Raw genomic sequence first — 24,124 nt, 5'->3', positions numbered from 1 at the left:
AGGGAGGTGTGGACATTCTGAGTTGCAACTCTTTATTTGCTCCAGAAAGCTCTATCAGAATGGAAGACTGAAGGAAATATTTGAGTGTTTTTTTAATGTGACTGGATGAAAGATCCATGTGGCAAATTGAATAACTGAGTGGTAAAGGGACATAGATACCTCACTGTTTCATGGAACCTTTCAATTAAGCATCTGAGCACTGTGTACAGGACTTGGGAATATAAGTATTAGAGGATCATGGAATATCTGTATTTGGAAGGGACCTTGAGGATCATGTATTCCACCTCCTGGTTCCACACCGGACCTCCTATGGGTCAAGCCCTGTGTCTGAGAGCATTGTGCAAATGCTCTTTGGCCTTTGTCAGCTCAGTGCCAAACCACTGCCCTGGGGAGCCACTGCCAAATTCCATGTATCTAGTTCATCCTCCAGAATGATGCCAAGAACAGTTATAGAGATCGACTTACAAACAAAATTCTTGTCTTGAATTAATGGTACACTCACCATTTAAAAAATAAATAAATAAATAAATAAAAAATCAAAGCCACATTCTTACACTGGCATTTTACAGTATTGTCAGGTTTTTGTAATTCTGTTGTGTCAGATCAAGGTTCTCTCATCGTGAAATAATGATCAAGTTCTCTTTTCAGATCTAAACATACACATGCTAAAGGCAACAGTGCTGTTCAAGAGTACATTACCAGCTCAAACACTGCTTTGGCTATAAAACTGAAGGTAGTAAGGAATTTTATCAAGGAGTTGGAAGAAAACATGTAAGTGTAGATTGAAAAGCAACCTGTATTGTTACTTAGAGTTTGATATAGTGTAATCCAATGCACAGTACTTGTAACGTGTGTTTTACAAAATGCTTTGCAATGTAGGCATCTATTAAGATAAATGCTGCAAGTTCTAATATGTCCATGACCTTTTCAAACAGTTCCTTACTCCTACACATCACTACGAGTAGTTCTTCTGTCAGGAAGGATCACCTGAGTAATTAACCTGTGACCTTAAGTTTGGAATTAAATGCATACAGTGGAAGTAAGAGCTGTGGGTTATTTTCTTTCTCTTTCAGTGTTGAACAGCCGAGGTGTTTTGTTTTGGAGGGTGGACAGTGATGGGACAGGTGGGGAATGGCTTTAAACTGAGACGGGGGGTGTTGAGGTTTAGGTTGGATGTGAGGAGGAAGTTTTTCAGCCAGAGGGTGGTGAGGCACTGGAACAGGTTGCCCAGGGAGGCTGTGGATGCCCCATCCCTGCAGGCATCCAAGGCCAGGCTGGATGTGGCTCTGGGCAGCCTGGGCTGCTGGTGGGCAGGTTAGAAACCCAACAGGACTTTATTGCAGCCCTGGGTGCAGGGGGATCACTGCTCCTAGCATGCACACAGAAGAGCTGGAGCACACAGGTGATGTACATTCCACTTGTGAACATTCCTGCAATTGCAGAGAGCATGCGCCTGTTCCAATCACTGCTGCACAGATTAAAAACTGATTGCAGATGAGCTGTTTTGGTATGGGGTTCTTGCCAACAGTCTGCAGTGGCTGTGTGATTCCTCGGGGAGTTGCTCTCCAGCCCAAAGGTCATGTCCTAAGTCGACCAGATCCCGTTTGTGTCCAGAAATGGCTGACAACAGATCAGCTGCTGGTCAAGTTTCTAACATCACACTGGCCTTGCTCCAGTGTCTGTGTCATCAGCCCCAGCACATACGGTGCACCTCTTCAAGGCTTTGCAACACTGAGACTCTGCACTTGGGCTCCAGACATCCTGCTGCACCAAGAGGTTATTCTAGCTTTGGTATCTTGCAACTTTGTCTATAACTACATCACTGTAATCATAAATGTCTAGGAGCATGGAGATGGAGAAATTCATCTTCCTGTAATTCTCTGTACTGCAGCCCCGTGGTTGTCAACACCTAATGCAATATTGAAATTTCAGTTGAGAAATTGAAAGCTGTCCCTAACAAAAAAACATCTGCATTTGTTATTGAAATCACACTAAGGATCAAGAAATCCAAATGCTTCTAGCATAACCACGATTACAGGCAGTGTTTAGACAAGCTCTTACAGGAAAACCATGAACACAAGGCTAAAGAGAGACTAAGTGATGCACTCTGCAGGAATACTCATGGAAGTCTTCACAGTGCAGGAGTCTGATCTGATTACAGATGCTGTGCTTTAAGTACCCCTTATCATATCTTTTTTTTCACTGCTGTGCAGGGGTTGGACTCAGTGATCTCTGGAGGCTGGAGATGCTGTTTGCTAATGGAAGATGGAAGATGGAGAGAGGAAAAGCAAGTGAAAGGCATGCTGTGCATAGCCACCACATGGCATCTGCACCATTTCCCCCTGCACAAAGGAGGAGCAGCTCACAAGCTTGGCCTGGGCCAGGGAAGGGAGCAGACAAACATCTGGACCGACCCCAAACGAGCTGGTTCTGCAGGTTGGGTGTCTTCTGCTGCTTGTCTCACATCCTGCTGCTCAGCGGTAGATTTGTTCCTGCTCAGTGCTAACAGGAAACTCACACAGCATTTCTGTTTCAGCTGTGCCAACACTTTGATCCCTTGCTGCTTGGATGGGGCGTTTGAAGAAGGATGCCTGTGCTGATGTCCAGCCAGGCTTTGGGGATGAGTCTCCACACCAGGGTCCGTCTGACAGGACTGAGGGTTGGGGATCCAGCCAGGTCGAGTCCAGTGTGCTTTGCTCTTGTTCTTAGTGCTTGTTTTTGCTCAGGAGGGCAGGAGGTGAACCTCGTGAACCAATGCCTGCAGACGGGGTTTGCAGAGAAAGAGGTCCTGCAGGCCTTGTGTGACAGCCACGGAGCTGCAGCGAGGCTGCATCCGTGTAAAACACCAGAGATCCACGGAGGTGTAAAGGGGAGCTGTGGGCTGCAGTCACGCAGGAAGGGATGTGCATGCTCGGGGTTTGGTTGTTGTGTGTGTGTTAAGTGACTGTGATACCACTGCTGGGTCAGTGTGAGTGTACGGAACAAGTGTGACAGCCTTTTTGCTGGAGTCCTGTGAAAGGAGTCCTATGGATTTGAGATCCAACTGTCAGCCCGTGGGCATCATGCAGGAGTTGGGGTAGGGGATGAGGCAGGGAAGTTGGGCTAAGAAAGGGATAAAGCAGTCTGGCAGCAGTTCTGTGTTTCTCCCATCTCCTGCTTTATTTCCTTCCAGGTGAAATAGATGGGTGCTGCAACATGCCCTTGAATGTAACAAAAGCCACTCTAGTGTGGATTTGACATGGGCCCAGCACTGCAAGGTACGCTGCTGGGAGGAAGCGTCCATCTGGCTGAGGGCAGGAAGGCCCTCCAGAGGGATGCACTGAGGCCAGTTGTGCGAGGCTCAACAAGAGCAAGCGCCAGGTCCTGCGCTTTGGTCATGACGACCCCGTGCCAGCTTCTCCAGGATTTGGCTGGGGTAGAATTCCAAGCAGCCCCTGATTCCAGAACGTTGGGCTGGGCTGTTGGAATCTTCTGCCCTTGTGACTGGTCTTGCCTCCCCACCCTGTCCGTCGTGGTGGAGCAGCCTGGTGGCCCTCAGTGATGTCATAAGGGCTAGAATGAGGGGAGGAGCAGTGCGTGCTGCGTCCCTTCATTGGAGCGCTGGAGCTCTGACTGAGCAGCTCGCTTGTTGCACTTGTGCACCGACTGCGTCCCTTTGTCTTCACACCGTCCTGTGCAGCACCTTGTAGGTAAGCTGAGACAGTGTGGGAGAGACGGGGGGACAGTGAGTGCTGAGAACTGCTGGCTGGCGGAGCTCATAGGATCACATTATCTCCATCAGCAGAGGGGTGGCCATGAGGGACAGGGAGGTGATCGTCCCCCCCTGCTCTGCTCTTGTGAGGCCCCAGCTGCAGTACAGTGTCCAGAAAGACAGGGAGCTGCTGGAGAGGGTCCAGAGGCGAGCCACAGAGATGATCAGGGGACAGGAGCACCTCCCCTGCAAAGACAGGCTGAGGGAGCTGGGCTTGTTCAGCCTGGAGAAAAGAAGGCAGTGGGGTGACCTCATGGCAGCCTTCAGTACCTAAAGGGAGCCTAAAAAGAGGAGGGGAATCAACTCTTTGAAAGGGTAGATAACTGCAGGACAAGGGGAAATGGTTTTAAGTTGAAAACTTAAGTTTTTAAGTTGAGGGACGGCAGATTTTGGTTTTTCCCTTGTAGTCTTTGCTAAACCGTGGAAGCAAACTGACCTGCTCTTTCTCTCTCCTCTCTCCACCCTCTGCCTGCTTCCCTGCTGCAGCTTTTGCTCGTGGAAGATCAGAGCAAAGTGACAAGGAACGGCTGCGGATTCGAGAGATTTCTCTCCCTCGTTCTGATCTCTTGCCAGGTACCTGCCATGCTTTGTCCCCCCACATGCTTTAGCAGCCCGTGACGCCCCGTGTTTAGTAACACAGCCTCATCCAGCTTTGATGGGACGCTGGTCACGTGTGGGTTTTCTCCACGTGCTCTGCAGCTCAGCCCTCAGAAGGATGCTGTCTGTGGTGCTGTGACCAGCTGGTTTTATGGAAAGCAATCCCTTAGGCAAAGAGTCCCAGCCCCAGCTTGTGCAGAGCTGCACAGCATCACCAGGGACACCAGCAGGCGTGCTTGGGCTGTGTGAGTGTGCCCGACAGCTGTAGGGAGCACAGCAGAGATGTGAACAGAGAAAATAAAAGTGTGTTTCTTTTCAGTTCCAGCTTGTCACACCTACGCTGATGGCTGTGGCGTGCAGCGAGATCAGCTGTGGGCCTGACCTGGCATGGACAGAGGTAGAGTATGAAGCTCTGATTGGTCTTTGTTCCCTGACTGCAGCCAGCAGAGTGAGCCGCAGATGTGCTCTCCTGCTTTCCAAGAGAGCTCCTCTGTGGCAAGACAGTAGTGCAAGCGTGGCAAGTTTATAAAAGTACCAGAGCCATCTCGGCTGTTGTGTTTGTCCTCTACTGACTTTTCCCTTGAAATGGCTGCAGAAACAACAATCATTCTCTGCTCTGTTTGGCCTCGCTGTTGGTTGGGCTGCTCAAGAGAGCTGCTTGGTGCTTGCAATGGCACTGTTTGCACCTTGTAACTGCAGCCGTAGCTTTGGTTTCCCTCTTCACGGTCTCCTAGCATCTGAAACAGTCAGCCTTCCTGCACAAAGAGCGCAGGAAAGGATGGGGCAAAATGGACAAGGCCACCTGTCTGCGTCAGTGCCATTGCTGATTAGTCTGGGTGGGGAGAGATGCATCTTTGCTGGCGTGTGCCTGCTGCACACCAGGGAGAGAAACAGCCGTTATTAGACTTGCAGTTCCTTCTGAAGTGCCCATGATAAGGACCGAGTGCATTTCCTGCAGCTTTCTCTGCAGATGTGCTCCTCACCTTGAAGTCCTCCTCGCTTGTTCTCAGCTCCTCACCGTGGCCTGTGCTCTCTGTTTCAGACTGAGAACAAGGGGAAGCCCCTGCTGGACCATGGGGAGTCAGCTGTGAACATTCCAGCTATTGCTGCTGCCCATGCTATTAAGAGATACGTTGCCCAGGCAGCGGATGAACTCTCCTTTGAGGTAAGCAGTTCAAGGCGTTCCTTGTTGCTCAATTTTACAATGGCAAATGCCTTCAGAGCTGCACTGGTGCAAGTGCTCTCATGCTCGGCGATGTTTGGCAGTGCAGAAGAATGCAGACATTTGAGCTGTGCTTTCCTCCCAGCGGTGCTGAAGCTGGGATTGACGTTGCAATCTCTTGCAGGTGGGAGACATCGTGTGTGTCATCGACATGCCACCAAAGGAGCTGACCCCCTGGTGGAGAGGCAAGCTCGGCTTCCAGGTAGGCACAAGCTTCAGACTGGAGAGTGCAACTTCAGTAAAGGCAGGAATCTCAGCTTAGAGCTGCTCTGCCTGCACAGGATGCCTAGTGGACATAAACAGTTTCCCTGTGTCGGTGTCAGAGGACCTTGCCTTTGGCTGCAAATGTTGAAAAATTATTACCTTTATGCTGTGAACTATGGCCATTTTCTGCTGGATAGTCTTATGGAACGTCAGGCAAGCACGTTCCGAGGGAAATGTTACGTGGCTTTTGGTTTAACAGTTCAGATCTGAGAAGTGCTGCATGCAATAGTTGGCCTCTCTTTTCTTCTTGTTACAGGTTGGATTTTTCCCAGGGGAGTGTGTGGAACTCATTAATAAGAACATTCCTGAGGCACTCATCAATTCTGTGCCAAAGCCAGGTATGGATGTTACATTTGATGGTGTCGGGAAGCAAAATGAAGTCTTTTTTGGTGTGGTTCCGTGCTTAATACCTCCTTTATCCATCCCACATTGTCATCTGGATTGATGATCCTTCATGCATACCGTGGGGCAGAGATTTGGCCCAATCCTCCTGTGTTTATGATTGGACTTGGGGAAACTATAGAATACTCATGGAATGGCTTGGGATGGAAAGGAACCTCAGGGATCATCATGCTCCAACCCTCCTGCCTCAGGATGGTCTCCCAGCCCCCACATTTAATGTGAGACTAGATCAGGCTGCCCAGGGCCCCATCCCACCTGGCCTTGGGCTCCTCCAGAGATGGGGAAAATCCCTTTTTGTATGTACTGGTTGGTAATGTTCTTCCCGTTCTGACGTGCCCTGTAGAATGTGCTGTGCTCGGCCTCGTCCAACGGAGCCAGACCTGAAATGACCTGGTTTCTTCCTTTTGTTGTGCAGTGCCCAAGAAACGCAGCAAGATCCTCACCTTCCTTCGTTCCTTGGTGAAGGCCCGCCCAAAGAAACCGACCGAGCGGGAGGTGGAGAAGGAAAGGGTGTTTGGCGGTGACCTGGGAGAGCATCTTCTCCACTCCGGTCGTGATGGTAAGGAGCTGCCCATTCCTGAGATCTTCCTCTGCTGGGCATCTAAAGAAGATGAAAGGGAGCTCGTATCTAGCAGGGGGCAGGCTGACAGCAGTGGAGACACGTGTAATGGGAGTTGATGGCTGAAGGATCAAGTGAGGCGGATGCTCCTAAGAGACAAGCACATCTGTATTTGCTTCAGCCAAGCCTGGCTGGGCTTAGTGGATGGGATGTGAAGCACAGCCTGCAGCACGATTGAATCAGGAGCTCCACTGATGTCTGGCACGTGTTCTTCAGTCCCCCAGGTCCTCCAGAGCTGCGCTGAGTTCATTGAGCAGCACGGCGTGGTGCAGGGGATATACCGCCTGTCCGGCGTCGCGTCCAACATCCAGAGACTGCGGTAAGAGTGCTGCGACTGACACAGCCTGAGTGCATCTGGTGTGGCTTTGGGCTTGCCTTCCTCTCGCTCAACCGGGTTTGCGTCCCTCTCTCCAGGCAGGAATTTGAGTCGGAGCAGATTCCTGAGCTCACCGTCCGTGACATTCACAGCGTGAGCTCCCTCTGCAAGATGTACTTCAGGGAGCTCCCGAACCCTCTGCTCACCCACCAGCTGTACGGCAAGTTCTCGGTAAGCACAAGGCCACGTCTTTCATTTCCCTCTTCCTGGGCCTCTTGGCAGATGGCTGCAGCAGTGCCCCAGCTCGGAGGCCCTTTTGCTGTCAGCCCCACGAGGTTTACTCGCAGTGGTGTACTAGCCTGATTGGTGTCTCGCTCCCTTTCTGCACTACTCCAGGATGCTGTTGGTGCCGCTACAGAGGAGGAGCGGCTGCTCAGAATGCAGGACGTCATCCAGCAGCTGCCCGCTCCTCACTACAGGTCAGTGCTGCCCTCAGCCTGCTGAGCTCAGCCCTGCTGCATTGCAGAGGGCAACGATGCGGTTCCAGGCTCTGTCTTTCTGAATTGCAGCACGGCATGCTCGTTGGTGCTGAACGTTTGCCTCTCTTGTTTTCCAGGACTCTGGAGTTCCTGATGAGACACTTGGCGTGTCTGGCTGGGAGCTCCAGTATAACAAACATGCATGCCAAGAACCTAGCCATTGTGTGGGCTCCAAACCTCTTAAGGTAAACTTCTGGTTCTGTTTCAACACAACGCTTACATCTGTTCTCCATTAAAAAAAAAAACAGTGCTCCCTTTTTCTCCATCAAATGTGCTCTTCTGTAAAATCTGTGGCTGACAGAAGAGCAGGAGCCTGAGCTGTTCTCCATCCCCACGGGCACAATGTCTAGGTGACAATTTCTGCAGTCTTGTTGAGATGGGACTGACGTGTCCTTGATCATCCAGGGGAATTTCTGCAGTGGCATCACTGATTGCCCACTGCGGAAGTCTCCAGAGCCTCAGCTGACAGCTTTTGGCTGCAACAATTCAGACTCGGGGAAACGGTCTTGGAGAAATGACTTCTAAAATCTGCCTTTTCTACAGATCACAGCAGAACGAGTCTGCCTGCGCCAGCGGAAGAGCTGCCTGCATGGAGCTGCAGACGCAGTCGGATGTGGTGGAATTCATCATCAACCACACCGACGTCCTCTTCGGCTCCAAATCCAGAGCAGACATTGCAGATGCAGCAGGTGAGTGTCTTCCTCCATTAGCTTGATCTTGACCTGACACCTTGACCAAATGCAGGCCTTCTCCAGGATGTTTGAGATACTCTTTTACCATCAAGGGGACAGCAGACCTCTGGACTTCCATTAGGGTATGGCATCCTGTTGCTGGATGCTGAGAATGTCCAAGCCCAAACTTCACAAGGAGGAAACCGTCATTATTATGGTTTGCACGCAGGAAAAGCTTGATGCAAGTGTGGCAGCGAAGCTTTCTCAGTTCCCTGCCCCTTTTATCTAGGGGTGAGCTCTCTTAATGATGACCGTGTCCTTTGCCATAAACAGACCTCTGCCCACATGGTTATTTTGAGCTCCTCTTCTTCCAGTGGCTCAGATAAGCAAGCCTGAGAAAAATACAGCACCTCCCCCAGAACTGTGGTGGCTGTGCTGCTGCTTTCTGATCCTCGCTCTTACCTGTGGTTTTCCCTGACAGGGCACAATTCTCTCCCAGGGCCCAAGTCTGTGGGGGTCTCTTCTGCTGCCACAAAGCTGCTCAGCCTGGAGGAGGCACAGGCACAGAGGCGAGGCCACAGCACCTCTTCTGTGGTAACAGAGAGCAGCAGGGACATTGAAGTGGAAGAAAGCCCTGCAGCTGGGCAGGGCAAATTCCACACCGTCGTTGACTTTCCATCTGACAGGTAAAGAGGACTTTCTTTTCCAGCACCTAGCATCATTGTTTGGGTGGGTTTTTGTGTTTTCCTGCAGAAACCAGGCAGTGCTAGGAACAAGCAACTGCTGCCAAGAGCTCAGTGCTGCTCTTCCCTCACCCTGCACCACGCACGACTCACAGCATTGGCTGTTTTCTCTCTCCAGACAAAATCCACCCAGCAAGACTGAGGAATCACCAGCTAGCAGTTGGTGTTGCTGCTTCAGCCTCAGGAAGCCATCCTCTGGCAGCAAACGCCAACTGCAGCGCAATGCCAGGCAGCCCTCAGAAACAGCAGTGGTAGTCCTGGCAGGTAAGGGTGCAAATGCAGCTTCCAAATCCCTGCTTTTCAGGAACATACAATTCAAGCTTGCTCTGCACATGTATCTCTTTCTAGCGTTCAATCCCGTGCCTAAATCTTCACCCCTGATCAAGAACCACTGTCGTAATTCAGCTTGTGAAAGTTTGACACTAACCCCTGTGTATCCTTTCTAGGTGAATCGAGCCCTTGCCAAGCCATAAGATCCAGGGCAAGTAGCGAGGATGCTCTGTGTGCTTCCATCAGTGGAGAGCTCATAGGAAGCACAGATTGCTGCAGTTCCAATAGCAGCCTTCCATCTAACAACATTAATGGAGAGAAGGAGCTCATCGAAGTCCATGCTCTCATTACACCTGGCTCTGCTGAAGTTGCTGACCTGAGCCTCCCAGACACCACAGTCACAAGTGTGGATTTTAACCCAGAGTCTCTGCAGTGCAGCCCATCTGAAGCACAGTGTGAGTGCCCCAACAGCAGCACCTCCATGCAGGAGCAGGTCAGCATCAGTGAAGAGGAGCAGAGCCTCTTGCAGGGGGACTTTCAATCAGGCCTCCAGTCCCAGGCACCGGACAGCAGCACTGAGAGCTCTGAGCCACTCTCTCCATGACAAGACAGGATGAGTCCCATCTTCACCGTGGACCTCTCACACCCTCCTGTCCTTTATATAATAATAAAAGCACACTCGTGCTCAATCAACGCCTTGACTGCCTCCAGAGTCTTCATTCACACGGACTGGGATGAATGCAGCACACAGCAAGGCACCCCAGCTTGCAATGCTGTGGCTGTGGGGTGCGTGCAGCACAGCTCCAGGTTTGTTCCTGTTTTGTCTGGCTTTGGGATGTCTGCAGGGGGAGCTCTGCTACCATTTGGCATGGTAGCAAATAATCTCTCGCATCCTGGATGCTGCGCATGATACTCCCAAGCTTCCTGGCTGTGGCTTTGTGATGCTTTTCAGGGCCTTCTGATGCATTTTGATGCCTTGGATGTTGCTTAACACCTCCCTCCTCCCATCATGTCCTTTCCTGGCTCCCACCTACGAGCTGGCCCTGCAGATCATCTCCAGACCTGTCATCAGCACACTGCGGCAGGAGAAGCTCCCCCTGGCCAACGTCAGGCAGTACTGCTTGGTCTGCAGCTCAGTGGCCATTTCCCTTTTAGGCGGCTCCTGCAGAAGAATCAAGCAGCAGAACCTTTTGCTCACCCTGCAGCACACAAATGCTACGAAAGCAGAAAAAAACTGGGAACCTCTGGGTCTGCAAGACTTCACAGACACTCACCGACTGTGTCTGATGGCTCCCTCCCATCCTTGATTTCGTTGTCCCCTTCTCCACGACAGATCCCACTGCTGAGCCATGATCAAGCTGCCCAGTGTGGCAGAGCATCGTGCAGAGCCGTGCTGGCACCTCCTCCCCTTCCTCTTCTGCAGCTCAGCGTGCAACCTGAGCAAGTTTTTTTCTGAGAAAGTGACCAGCTCTTTTCCATCCCTTTGCCCCTACAAACAGTTGTCCAGAGGATCTCGTGCAAGGATTCCTGGAACAGCCTGCAGCTGGCTCTCCTGAAGTTCAGGCTCCTGCCTTTGCTTCCTGCCAGGCCCGCATTCCTTGAGATCACCAACTCAAGGAGGGCATGGTCACTGCAGCCCTGACCGCCTCCTGTCGTAACCCCTGGTGTGCACCATGTCCAGCAATGCTTCCCTTCTGCTTGCTGTGCCCAATGCCTGCACCACAGAGTGATTCTCACTGCACTCCAGGAGTCTGTCAGATTGCTTGCAGCCAGCCATGCTGATTTCCCAGACTGACTGGAATCCCCCATCAGGATGAGAGTCAGTGAGTGCGATGCTTCTGCTGGCTGCAGGAAGCAGCTCCCACCAACAGGCTCTCTTTCCAGGCGGCTGTAGCAGACCCTCACCTCCAGAAGCCCTGCACTGCTGCACTTCCTAATTTTACCCACAAGTTCACAACCTGCTCATGGCTCTTCTTAGTTCTTTGCACTCAACTTCTCATCATAGAGGGCAAATCCCTTGCCTTCCAGAATTCCATAGTATCAATTGTGTCTGCTTTATGTCAGGATTTTTTTTCTTTCCTTTCTTTTTCCATTTTCTAGATAGGAAAATGAATTTCTGAGCCAGGAGAAGCAGAAGTGAAACAGTCTTCCTGGCACTGCTCAGGTTGCAGGAGTTGCCAAGTGCTCCTCAGGTAATGTGTGCTGAAGAGCTGACCTTGGTGGCAGGGGCTGTGGCTGCATTTTGTGCCTGTCATGCGGGAATCCAAGAAAGCCTATTCAGAGCAGGAGCTGCAGAGCGAGATAAACATCACGAGAAGGTAAGGCTGAGAAGCAAGGACACCTCCAGAAAGAAGAGAAAAACTGAGTCAAGTGAGCTGCGTGACGGCCGTGTGATGCTGACCATGATTGGAGGAAGAGCGCATGGCTGGGAATGACTGATGGCTCTGGTTGGATGGGTGCCTGTGTGCACAGAGTTAAGGAGTGTTTGTGGGATGTTTTGCTGGCATCTAACGGCTGTAAGGGGAAGTCAAGAGAGAAAACTTGTGAATGCATAGAAGGGATGTTAAAATCTGGAACAGACTGTTTGGATCAGTCACAGCTGAGTCCAGATTGCCACACTGTCAGAACCTGGGGCCTAGGATTTTCCTTTAAGAGTGCCAACTGCTCATTTTAAATGATAAAAAGTAACATTGATAGAAGCTTCCCTCCTTGCATTAGAATAAGGCATTGATATTTGATGTTTCTGTCTTTCCATTCCTTTAGCAGCCTGGGTGTTGATGCAGCTGTATGCATCTGCTGCCCTCTCCTTCTGTTTTGTGTAAAAGAACAGTAAAATATGCAATCAGTGTGAGATCTTTCTGAAGGATTTTACTTTATTTGCCCCTAGGCTGCAATGGCTGGGAAATGGCAGTGTCACCCAGGAGCCCACACGGCGACCTGATGTCTCATTGTTGGGGTCTATTGGAAACCACCACGATGACAAAAGAATGCCTGGGATTCCTCCGGCCCAAATGCCAAACCTTGCACTTGGCTGTGCTGAACCTCATGAGGTTCACCCAGGCCCACCTCTCAAGTCTGCTGAGCTCAAACAGATGTCATTTTTCTCGTGTCCTTCCATTCCGAGTCCATCTGTTCCCCAAAGCAAAAGAATTTGGAGGGAACCACCGACAGTTATGTGAGCGATTTCAGCGTCTACTTCTGATCATGGCAACAACTTCAGAGGTCACACTTAATTTACGGTGCCTGTTGTAATTCTGACCAAGGCTGCAGTTGCAGCTGACTTCCCAAGGCTGCAAGACGTGGTGGTGACACAGCCTTGTGCTTCTGCATTGGTGCTCATCCCACGTTTCCTTTCTCTGTCTCGCAGGTCAGCTCCTGCTGGAAGCAGATGGTATCCCAGTGTGAATGAAGGTCAGTGCAGGAGCAGCTGCTGATGGGAGGAAGGAAGTCCATGCTGAAGAGCTCTGAAGCATCTGCAGGTATGGTTCTGGAGGAGGCAGCAGTGATGTCGGAGGGCTCCCAGCAGGAAGCTGTCTCATCCAAATGCTTGCTGAGTGGTTGGAAGGGAGCTTTCTGCATGACAGCAGCACCAGTTGCTTGCTTCAAATGCTGCAAAGACAAGGATTAGCACGAGTTCCAGTATCTACAGTATCATCACGAATCACGATAGGATTACAATGTGTCCTCATACAAACGCAGCCATTTCTCTCTGAGTCCAAAGGCTGTCCGGAAAGCATCTTTGAGGTCTCTCACACCAAACCACTGCTGTCCGTGTGGGATCTGACTCATTAGGGTATAGGGGTTAGGAACCGCAGGCTGTCTTTTGAGAACGGGTTCAGTCATTTCCTTACATCTTGCACCAGCCGATACGTGCCGTCTGCCTTCCGTGCCGACAGGATTGGGGTGTTATAAGGCCACAGACAAGGTTCCAGAAGACCATCCTTAACCACTGTCTGTGTTACAGCTTTTAGACCCACTCTCCCTTCTAAGGCTATGGGATATTGTTGCTGTTTCACAGCTCCACTCCCTCCTTGGGCAGTTATTTGTAAGGGAAAATTGTGAGTCCACCCCGATTTCCTTCCCCTGCCCACACCTTTGGATTCATTTCTTCTCATCACAGCTGTTAACACATTCATTGACCCCTGATATCTGTTTCACAGACTTGCAGCTGTAATCCTCATTTAACTGTTAAATCTCTCCCCCATAAATCGGTCCCTGCTTCAGGCACACAGAACAATTGCCCTGCAACTATTTTATCTTTCCATTTTAGTTCTGTGGTCTCCAAGAGTGGAGCTGTCACTTCTGATCCCTCAGCCCCAGTTATGCACAACAGCCACATCCAGATACACGTCTGGTACCTCTGAACTAGCTAATGCTGTAGGATGGAATGTTGTTTCTGCACTGGCTATCAAATGTGGGATTGCTCTGAAGCAGTACAGCACAATGTCTTTAGTAATTTGCCCTTAGAAACAGCTTGAAAAAGTAGAAAGACTTTATTAGTATTAGTAAAAAGAAGTTATTTCATAACATATTTTAGAAATACAGTTGTTCAATCATGTGATCAATTCTCACTTACAGAACTGTAATAGTTACAAATTGCATGGGTTTAGTATTAAGGACCAGAAAGCATGTTGTAAGGCCATTCTGTTTGGATAGGAGAAGCTCAGCAAAAGAAAAACAGACTCCAAAGAAGCCAGGGCCTCCACACAAGGCCGAACTGACTCACTCTGTGGGCAGGTTGGGATGCAACAGGCAGGCATCAAGAGACTCCCCTCTGTCCTCCTTCCAAACTTCTCTCTCTTCAGGGATGAGCAGGTGTCCAGAAATAGTGGCCAAGTGTTGATAAGCAGCTGTCAGGCGTTCAATAATTAGCAGTATACCTGCTGAGCTAGCAACAATTGGTGTTTAGCCAGTCACACACACACACACAGAATAGCCTGGGTTGGAAGGGACCTCAAGGATCAGGAATCTCCAAGCCCCTGCCACAGGAAGGACCACCAACATCTGTACGACTGCACATATGCACACTGCTGGATAGAAACAGCAGTGTGGGAAAAAACTGTATGCTGTGGATGCAAAGGGTGAATCAGAATGGCTTAACAGCTGTCCCACAAGGAAAAGCAATCCCTTACCTGCTGTGACATGCTCATGGCAACAGCAATGCAGAAGCCAGCAGCTGATGCCCACAAGGACAGCCAGCCTGGACTTATTTTCACTACATATCTTTGTCCTGATGTCCTTGTAGAACCTGGGACATTTCACCATCTCAGCAGAAGAGGGCAGGGGAGTTCCAAGGTGAGGGCACACTCTCCCCTGTTTATCTGGCACTCAAAGAGAAAGAGAAGATGAAAACCAGCTGTGTTTCCCTGCCCATGGCAAACACCAGCCTTTCCATCCTTACAGTACTTCCTGACATCAGCACTAATTGAAACAACATCCCACTCACCTTTGCCATGTCTGGCAGAGGTTGCAGCTCTTTCTATTGCATCCCTCTAGCTTTCAAGTCAAGAGCTCCTGTGTCACACAAGGAAAAGCAATCTTTTACCTGCTGTGCCATGCTCATGGCAGCAGCAATGCAGATGCCAGCAGCTGATGCCCACAAAGACAGCCAGCCTGGACTTATTTTCATTACATATCTTTGTCCTGATGTCTTTCTAGAAGCTGGAACATTTTTCCATCTCAGCAGAGGAGGGCAGGATGGGTCCAAGGTGAGGGCACACTCTGCTCTTTTTCTGGAACACAAAGACAAAGAGAAGATGAAAACCAGATGTGTTTCTCTGTCCATGGGAAACACCAGCCTTTCCATCCTTACAGTCCTTCCTGACATCAGCACTAATTGAAACAACATCCCACTCACCTTTGCCATGTCTGGCAGAGGTTGCAGCTCTTTCTATTGCATCCCTCTAGCTTTCAAGTCAAGAGCTCCTGTGTCACACAAGGAAAAGCAATCTTTTACCTGCTGTGCCATGCTCATGGCAGCAGCAATGCAGATGCCAGCAGCTGATGCCCACAAGGACAGCCAGCGTGGACTTATTTTCATTACATATCCTTGTACTGATGTCCTTCTACAAGCTGGAACATTTCTCCATCTCAGCAGAAGAGGACAGGATGGGTCCAAGGTGAGGGCACACTCTGCTCTTTATCTGGCACTCAAAGAGAAAGAGAAAATGAAAACAAGATGTGTTTCCCAGCCCATGACAAACACCAGCCTTTCCATCCTTACAGTCCTTCCTGCAATCATCAGCAATGGAAACAACATCCCACTCACCTTTGCCATGTCTGGCAGAGGTTGCAGCTCTTTCTATTGCATCCCTCTAGCTTTCAAGTCAAGAGCTCCTGTGTCACACAAGGAAAAGCAATCTTTTACCTGCTGTGCCATGCTCATGGCAGCAGCAATGCAGATGCCAGCAGCTGATGCCCACAAGTACAGCCAGCCTGGACTTATTTTCATTACATATCCTTGTCCTGATGTCCTTCTAGAAGCTGGAACATTTCTCCATCTCAGCAGAAGAGGGCAGGATGGGTCCAAGGTGAGGGCACACTCTGCTCTTTATCTGGCACACAAAGAGAAAGAGAAAATGAAAACAAGATGTGTTTCCCAGCCCAAGACAAACACCAGCCTTTCCATCCTTACAGTCCTTCCTGCAATCATCAGCAATGGAAACAACATCCCACTCACCTTTGCCATGTCTGGCAGAGGTTGCAGCTCTTTCTATTGCATCCTTCTAGCTTTCAAGTCAAGAGCTCCTGTGTCACACAAGGAAAAGCAATCTTTTACCTGCTGTGCCATGCTCATGGCAGCAGCAATGCAGATGCCAGCAGCTGATGCCCACAAGGACAGCCAGCCTGGACTTATTTTCATTACATATCTTTGTCCTGACGTCCTTCTAGAAGCTTGGACATTTCTCCCACTGAGCAGCAGAGGGCAGGATGGGTCCAAGGTGAGGGCACACTCTGCTCTTTATCTGGCACTCAAAGAGAAAGAGAAAATGAAAACCAGATGTGTTTCCCTGCCCATGGCAAACACCAGCCTTTCCATCCTTACAGTCCTTCCTGACATCTGCACTAATTGAAACAACATCCCACTCACCTTTGCCATGTCTGGCAGAGGTTGCAGCTCTTTCTATTGCATCCCTCTAGCTTTCAAGTCAAGAGCTCCTGTGTCACACAAGGAAAAGCAATCTGTTACCTGCTGTGCCATGCTCATGGCAGCAGCAATGCAGATGCCAGCAGCTGATGCCCACAAGGACAGCCAGCCTGGACTTATTTTCATTACATATCTTTGTCCTGATGTCCTTCTAGAAGCTGGAACATTTCTCCATCTCAGCAGAAGAGGGCAGGAGGGGTCCAAGGTGAGGGCACACTCTGCTCTTTTTCTGGCACACAAAGACAAAGAGAAGATGAAAACCAGATGTGTTTCTCTGTCCATGGGAAACACCAGCCTTTCCATTCTTACAGTCCTTCCTGACATCAGCACTAATTGAAACAACATCCCACTCACCTTTGCCATGTCTGGCAGACGTTGCAGCTCTTTCTATTGCATCCCTCTAGCTTTCAAGTCAAGAGCTCCTGTGTCACACAAGGAAAAGCAATCTTTTACCTGCTGTGCCATGCTCATGGCAGCAGCAATGCAGATGCCAGCAGCTGATGCCCACAAGGACAGCCAGCGTGGACTTATTTTCATTACATATCCTTGTACTGATGTCCTTCTACAAGCTGGAACATTTCTCCATCTCAGCAGGAGAGGGCAGGAGGGGTCCAAGTTGAGGGCACACTCTGCTCTTTATCTGGCACTCAAAGAGAAAGAGAAAATGAAAACCTGATGTGTTTCCCAGCCCATGGCAAACACCAGCCTTTCCATCCTTACAGTCCTTCCTGACATCTGCACTAATTGAAACAACATCCCACTCACCTTTCCCATGTCTGGCAGAGGTTGCAGCTCTTTCTATTGCATCCCTCTAGCTTTCAAATCAAGAGCTCCTGTGTCACACAAGGAAAAGCAATCTGTTACCTCCTGTGCCATGCTCATGGCAGCAGCAATGCAGATGCCAGCAGCTGATGCCCACAAGGACAGCCAGCCTGGACTTATTTTCATTACATATCTTTGTCCTGATGTCTTTCTAGAAGCTGGAACATTTTTCCATCTCAGCAGAAGAGGGCAGGAGGGGTCCAAGGTGAGGGCACACTCTGCTCTTTATCTGGCACTCAAAGAGAAAATGAAAACCAGATGTGTTTCCCTGCCCATGGCAAACACCAGCCTTTCCATCCTTACAGTCCTTCCTGACATCAGCAGCAACTGAAACAACATCCCACTCACCTTTGCCATGTCTGGCAGAGGTTGCAGCTCTTTCTATTGCATCCCTCTAGCTTTCAAGTCAAGAGCTCCTGTGTCACACAAGGAAAAGCAACCTTTTACCTGCTTTTCCATGCTCATGGCAACACCAATGCAGATGCCAGCCGCTGATGCCCACAAGGACAGCCAGCCTGGACTTATTTTCATTACATATCTTTGTCCTGATGTCTTTCTAGAAGCTGGGACATTTCACCATCTAAGTAGAAGTGGGCAGGAGGGGTCCAAGCTGTGGGCACACTCTCCTCTTTTTCTGGCACACAAAGAGAAGATGAAAACTAGATGTGTTTGACTGCCCATGGCAAACACCAGCCTTTCCATCCTTACAGTCTTCCTGACCTCAGCAATAATTGATACAACATCCCACTCACCTTTGCCATGTCTGGCAGAGGTTGCAGGTCTTTCTATTGCATCCCTCTAGTTTTCAAGTCAAGAGCTCCTGTGTCACACAAGGAAAAGCAATCTTTTACCTGCTGTGCCATGCTCATGGCAGCAGCAATGCAGATGCCAGCAGCTGATGCCCACAAGGACAGCCAGCCTGGACTTATTTTCATTACATATCTTTGTCGTGATGTCCTTCTAGAAGCTGGAGAATTTCTCCATCTCAGCAGAAGAGGGCAGGAGGGGTCCAAGGTGAGGGCACACTCTCCTGTTTTTCTGGAATACAAAGAGAAAATGAAAACCAGATGTGTTTCCCTGCCCATGGCAAACACCAGCCTTTCCATTCTTACAGTCCTTCCTGACATCAGCACTAATTGAAACAACATCCCACTCACCTTTGCCATGTCTGGCAGAGGTTGCAGCTCTTTCTATTGCATCCCTCTAGCTTTCAAGTCAAGAGCTCCTGTGTCACACAAGGAAAAGCAATCTTTTACCTGCTTTGCCGTGCTCATGGCAGCAGCAATGCAGATGCCAGCAGCTGATGCCCACAAGGACATCCAGCCTGGACTTATTTTCATTACATATCTTTGTCCTGATGTCCTTCTAGAAGCTGGAACATTTCTCCATCTCAGCAGAAGAGGGCAGGAGGGGTCCAAGGTTAGGGCACTCTCTCCCCTGTTTATCTGGCACTGAAAGAGAAAGAGAAAATGAAAACCAGATGTGTTTCCCTGCCCATGGCAAACACCAGCCTTTCCATCCTTACAGTCCTTCCTGATATCAGCAGCAACTGAAACAACATCCCACTCACCTTTGCCATGTCTGGCAGAGGTTGCAGCTCTTTCTATTGCATCCCTCTTGCTTTCAAGTCAACAGAACCTGTGTCAAACAAGGAAAAGCAATCTTTTACCTGCTTTGCCATGCTCATGGCAGCAGCAATGCAGATGCCAGCAGCTGATGCCCACAAGGACAGCCAGCCTGGACTTATTTTCATTACATATCTTTGTCCTGATGTCCTTCTAGAAGCTGGAACATTTCACCATCTCAGCAGAAGAGGGCAGGATGGGTCCAAGTTGCAGGCACACACTCCCCTGTTTATCTGGCACTGAAAGTGAAAGAGAAAATGAAAACCAGATGTGTTTCCCTGCCCATGGCAAACACTAGCCTTTCCATCCCGACAGTCCTTCCTACAATCAGCTTGAATTGAAACAACATCCCCCACATCTCTTTTTTGAACTTATTCATGCATGAATAATAGTAATGAGAATTCTTCTGTAAATCTCAGGAGTCTGATCAGATAACCGGAGCTTTTTTCTCTAAAACAATCCAGGAAATTTGCATTGCTTATCTATGTACGCATAATGTTTTTGCCATTCATCTCAAATATCAATACATCTGGCCAAATAATATAGAAAAAGTATTTACAGACATTTTTGGACATTGATTACTTCTGGTCAAGTGGGAAAGAATCCCTAAGCTGCAATCATGAAATTCTTTTATCAGTTTCTCTGATTTAGCCAGTGTTACTAAAAGGGAAATAAGACACAGGCTTTTGATAGCAGCTGCCAATTTAAGAATGATAATAACTTTTATTATTCTTGGCTAAGATCAAAGTCCCGCATTTCAGGATTATCTCCAGCTCATCAAGTATAATTAACAGTTTTGGATTGCCACATTATTGTATAGCAATACTGTCTTCCTGCAAGGAATTTCATTGTTTTGACACGTGCCACAGGTTGTTAATAGATTGCCTGATTACCATTTATTTTTTTTATTGGCTTATGATGACTACAGAAAATTATACAGCAGCACCATAAAAACTTTAAATCCTATCCCATGTATCTGCATTCATACGAAAATCATATTGGAAAGCATTGGTGAAACTAAGATTACAAAATAAAGCAGAGGACAATTTCAGTGAAAGCGTGCAGGTTTTACTGCTCTGCCCATTTCAAACCCCTGAAGACATCCACGGGTTTCCTGCTGTGGGACACAGGCACTCACCTGCAGCTCAGCACTGCCTGCTCATGCCTGCGCACACCTTCAGGCTGGAACCAAGGAAATCCTCAGCAAAGACATCAGTACACTTTTGTTAGGATGACTTTCCTAAAGAAGCATCAAATATTTCTTCACGAGAAATACTGCAAGTCCCTTTGACACTAGCCCTTATTTTAAATGTTTAGATTTGTGCTTCATTCAGGCGTGCTGTCACTCACAAAAAGATTTTTATTCTTTTGCTTTTCATTCTGAGGAACACAGTGATTTCACAGAATCACAGAATTGCCAGGGTTGGAAGGGACCTCAAGGATCATGAATCTCCAACCCCCCTGCCACATGCAGGGCCACCACCATTCCACCTAATGCTAGACCAGACTGCCCAGGGCCCCATCCAATCTGGCTTTGAACACCTCCAGGGACGGGGCATCCACAACCTCCCTGGGCAGCTGTTCCAGTACCTCACCACTCTCTCCGTAAAGAATTTCCCCCTGACATCCAACCTATATCTCCCTTCCCTCAGCTTAAAACCATTTCCCCTTGTCCTGCTGTCACTTACCCTTTCAAAGAGTTGATTCCCCTCCTCTTTGTAGGCTCCCTTTAGGTACTGACAGGCTGCAATGAGGTCACCCCGCAGCCTTCTTTTCTCCAGGCTGAACAAGCCCAGCTCCCTCAGCCTGTCCTCATAGGGGAGGTGCTCCAGTCCCCTGATCATCTTTGTGGCCCTCCTCTGGACCCTCTCCAACAGCTCCCTGTCTTTCTTGTACTGGGGGCTCCAGACCTGGACGCAGTACTCCAGATGGGGCCTCACAAGAGCAGAGTAGAGGGGAACAATCACCTCTCTGTCCCTGCTGGCCACCCCTCTTCTGATGGAGCCCAGGATCCCATTTGCCTTCCGAGCCGCAAGGGCACACTGCTGGCTCATGTTAAGTTTTTCGTCTACCAAGACCCCCAGGTCCTTCTCCACAGGGCTGCTCTCAAGGACCTCTCCTTCCAGTCTGTAGGGATGCTTGGGATTCCTCCGGCCCAAGTGCAAAACTCTGCACTTTGCCGTGTTGAACCTCATCAGGTTCACCCTGGCCCACCTTTCTAGCCTCTCGAGGTCCCTCTGAATGGCATCCCGTCCTTCAACTGTGTCAACCACACCACTCAGCTTGGTGTCGTCAGCAAACTTGCTGAGGGTGCACTCAATTCCGTCATCAATGTCATTGATAAAGATGTTAAAGAGCACCGGTCCCAAGACAGACCCCTGGGGGACGCCGCTCGTTACCAGCCTCCACCTGGACATGGAGCCATTGATGACCACCCTCTGTCTGCGGCCTTTCAACCAGTTTCTTATCCATCGAGTGGTCCACCCATCAAATCCACATCCCTCCAGTTTGGAGAGAAGGATGTGGTGGGGGACCATGTCAAAGGCCTTGCTCAAGTCCAGGTAAATGACATCGGTCGCCTTTCCCTTGTCCACCGATGCCGTCACTCCATCATAAAAGGCCACCAGATTGGTCAAGCATGACCTTCCTCTGGTGAAGCCGTGCTGGCTGTCACGGATCACACGCCCTTTCCTCATGTGATCAAGCATGTCATCCAGGATGATCTGTTCCATGATCTTCCCAGGCACAGAGGTGAGACTCACCGGCCTGTAGTTCCCAGGGTCCTCCTTGCTCCCTTTCTTGTAAATGGGAGTGACGTGACCCTTCCTCCAGTCATCCGGGACCACACCAGACAGCCACGACTTCTCAAATATGATGGAGAGCGGCTCGGCAACCACCTCAGCCAGCTCCTTCAGAACCCTGGGATGCACGCCATCCGGCCCCATAGACTTGTACACATTCAGTCTCATGAGGCGGTCTCGGACCTGCTCTGTCCTCACAGCAGGGGGGGATTTACCACCCCAGTCCCCACCCAGAGGTGTAGGGATGCAGGGCACAGGGACGGAAGGAGTACTGGAGTCCTGGCCGCCAGTGAAGACCGAGGCAAAGAACTCATTCAGTACCTCGGCCTTCTCTTCGTCCGTTGAAACCAGTTCTCCTTTTACGTTTACCAAAGGAGGTACACTCGCTTTGGCCTGTCTCTTCTGGCTAATGTACCTATAGAAAGTCTTCCTGTTGTTTTTCACGTCCCTCGCCAAGTTCAGTTCCACCTGCGCCTTGGCTTTCCTGATCCCACATCTGCAAGTCCGGACAACATCCCTGTATTCTTCCCAGGTGGCATGCCCTTGTTTCCAGAGTTTGTACACACCTTTCTTCGCCCTCAGCTCTCTCAGCAGGTCCTTACTGAGCCACGCTGGCATCCTCCCTCCTCTGCCCGCTTTCTTGTTCAGTGGGACAGAGAGTTCTTGCGCTCTTAGGAAGGCATCCTTGAAGAGTAACCAGCTCTCTTCAGCATTTTTGTTTTTAAAGAGAGCATCCCAGGGGATCTCGGCCAACAGTCCATTGAACAGCTTAAAGTTTGCTCTCCCAAAGTTCAGGGTCCTGATGCCACTCTTCACCAGGCCCACAGTTCTCGAGATCACAAACTCAATCAGAGCGTGGTCACTGCAACCCAGGCTGCCTCCGACCTTAACACCATTAATTATTTCCTCCACATTGGTGAGCAGCAGGTCCAGCAGCGCTTCACCTCTGGTCGGTCTGTCCAACACCTGGACCAGAAAGTTATCATCAACACATTCCAAGAGCCTCCTGGACCTCTTGCAACTCGCCGTGTGATCTATCCAGGAGATATCCGGATGGTTGAAGTCCCCCATCAGGACAAGAGCCCGTGAGCACGAAGCCTCCCGCATCTGAAGCAAGAAAGCCTCGTCAACAGTCTCCCCTTGATCAGGTGGCCTATAGTATACTCCTATCACCAGCTGGCCTTTGTTAGACCCATTCCTAATTCTAACCCACAGGCTCTCAACCTGATCATGACTGTTTCTCAGAGGAAGCTCCTCACAGTCTATCCACTCTTTGACATAGAGGGCTACTCCCCCACCCTTCCTACCTAGCCTATCTCTTCTAAAGAGCCGATAGCCCTCAATGGTGGTATTCCAGTTATGGGAATCATCCCACCACGTTTCCGTGATAGCAACAAGGTCGTAATTTTCTAAGCACATCACGGTTTCCAACTCATCCTGCTTGTTTCCCAGGCTGCGTGCATTAGTATAAAGGCACTTCAGCTCGGCTTTCCGTCGCACCGCCTTTATAGATGGTCTAGGTTCCCCTAGAACAGCAGCATCCCCAACACCCCCCTGCCCCAGTCCATCCCTTCGTACTTGACTGTCGTCGCCCAGCAGGTTTGGTACGAGCCCTGGAATGATTCGCTCAAGCTCAACATCCCTGATTTTGCTCCCTTCCCCCTTCATACCTAGTTTAAAGACCTGTCAATGAGTCCTGCTAGTTCCTCAGCTAAGATCCTCCTCCCCCTCAGAGACAGACTACTTTCATTTGCTGCCATCATGCCAGGTGCTGAGTAAGTTTCCCCATGGTCAAAAAACCCAAAATCCCTGGATTTGCACCAACTTTTGAGCCATTTATTTATGAGGTGTGTTTTTTGGTATCTCTCGGTATCCCGCCCTGCCACTGAAGGTATGGAAGAAAACACCACCTGCACACCCGCTCCCTCGACTACCCGCCCCAGTCCCCTGAAGTCTTTCTTGATAGCTCTGAGACTCCTCTCTGCAACTTCGTCACTGCCAGCCTGGATTATCAATAATGGGTAATAATCGGAAGGGCGAATCAGACCAGGAAGTCTCCTAGAAATGTCTCTGACCCGTGCCCCAGGGAGGCAGCACACCTCCCTGCGGGTAGGGTCAGGCCGACATATGGGACCTTCTGTTCCTCTCAGCAGGGAGTCTCCTACAACAACCACTCTTCTGTCCTTCCGGGCAGAGGCAGTCTTGAGGCGTGGGGCCAAGTGCTTTTCCCGAGGCAACCTCACAGGTTGACCTCCCCCTACATCCTCACTCACCTCTCCCTCGAGTTCCAGGGCCTCAAACCTATTACTCAGAGGCACCTGGGGAGCCGAGGATG

At 49.8% G+C, this 24,124-nt stretch overlaps 1 protein-coding gene across 1 annotated transcript; it reads left to right on the top strand.

The window, feature by feature from the left end:
- The first annotated feature begins 5,721 nt into the window (after nucleotides 1-5,721).
- Nucleotides 5,722-24,039, top strand: LOC149912442 (rho GTPase-activating protein 32-like). Its single transcript, XM_090131089.1, has 9 exons — nucleotides 5,722-5,772; nucleotides 6,091-6,172; nucleotides 6,652-6,795; nucleotides 7,072-7,174; nucleotides 7,270-7,402; nucleotides 7,568-7,650; nucleotides 7,788-7,895; nucleotides 8,254-8,399; nucleotides 23,984-24,039. The coding sequence occupies exons 1-9, from the start codon at nucleotides 5,722-5,724 to the stop codon at nucleotides 24,037-24,039; spliced, it is 906 nt and encodes a 301-aa protein (XP_089987215.1).
- The last annotated feature ends 85 nt before the right edge of the window (nucleotides 24,040-24,124 follow it).

The sequence above is a fragment of the Phasianus colchicus genome, chromosome Z, assembly GCF_987193195.1.
Source record: "Phasianus colchicus chromosome Z, bPhaCol1.hap1.1, whole genome shotgun sequence".
NCBI classification, from domain to species: domain Eukaryota; kingdom Metazoa; phylum Chordata; class Aves; order Galliformes; family Phasianidae; genus Phasianus; species Phasianus colchicus.
The sequence above is the reverse complement of the archived record's forward strand: the minus strand, read 5'-3'. Positions and strand labels throughout refer to the sequence as shown.